The 707-nt window shown below is 42.3% G+C and overlaps 1 protein-coding gene across 1 annotated transcript in view; it reads left to right on the plus strand.

Moving 5' to 3' along the window:
* LOC122550323 (disco-interacting protein 2 homolog C-like) overlaps positions 1–239 on the plus strand; it is a 560369-nt gene extending 560130 nt beyond the window's left edge. Inside the window, exon 36 of the mRNA XM_043691048.1 lies at positions 226–239. Within this exon, the coding sequence (XP_043546983.1) occupies positions 226–239 (14 nt within the window). The remainder of the gene's footprint in view (positions 1–225) is intronic.
* The last annotated feature ends 468 nt before the right edge of the window (positions 240–707 follow it).

The following is a 707-nucleotide window of genomic DNA, read 5'->3' on the forward strand; positions in this document are numbered from 1 at the left end:
TGAAATATGCCTGGCACAAAGGCAAATGGTTGTGGTTGTTGGCAGTCAGTCATTTCAGTTCCAGGACATCTCTGAGAGTGTTCCTCAGGGTAGTTTCCTAGGCCAGTCAGTTTCGCCTGTTTCATCAATGATGATGTCTCCATCAAAAGATCAGAAATGGAACAATATGCATTCGTCAATGTTCACAATTCCTGAAATACTGAAGCAAGCCATATCCGGATACAGCAGGACCTAGATAGTATCCAGGTTCAGACTGACGATTGGTGAGTAGTATTTATGCCATATAATTGCCAGGCAATGACCATATCCAGCAAGGAAGAATCTAATCATTGCCCCTCGATATTTAATGGCATCATCGTTGTGCGCCCCCCCACTATCAAGATATTGCGGTTACCAGTGACCATAAACTAAGGGACTAGCTATACAAACGGCTATAAGAGTAAAGAAGAAGCTAAGAATCCTGCAGCAAATAACTAACCTCCTGACTCCCTGTGGTGTAAAATTATGTCCCAACACATGTGTGAATCATAATGTAACACATGTATTGGGCCAAGCAGTGGAATGTGGTGAAAGGGTTAAAATTATGTCCCAATACATGTGTGAATCTAACCGGAATGGAGGTGTTGCTTAGTCCCGTGTGAATCTTCTTACACACCTCCCCGTGTGAATCTTCTTATCTGTATGTAACCAGAATGGAATGTGTTTTT

The sequence above is a fragment of the Chiloscyllium plagiosum genome, chromosome 5 (assembly GCF_004010195.1).
Source record: "Chiloscyllium plagiosum isolate BGI_BamShark_2017 chromosome 5, ASM401019v2, whole genome shotgun sequence".
Taxonomy (NCBI): domain Eukaryota; kingdom Metazoa; phylum Chordata; class Chondrichthyes; order Orectolobiformes; family Hemiscylliidae; genus Chiloscyllium; species Chiloscyllium plagiosum.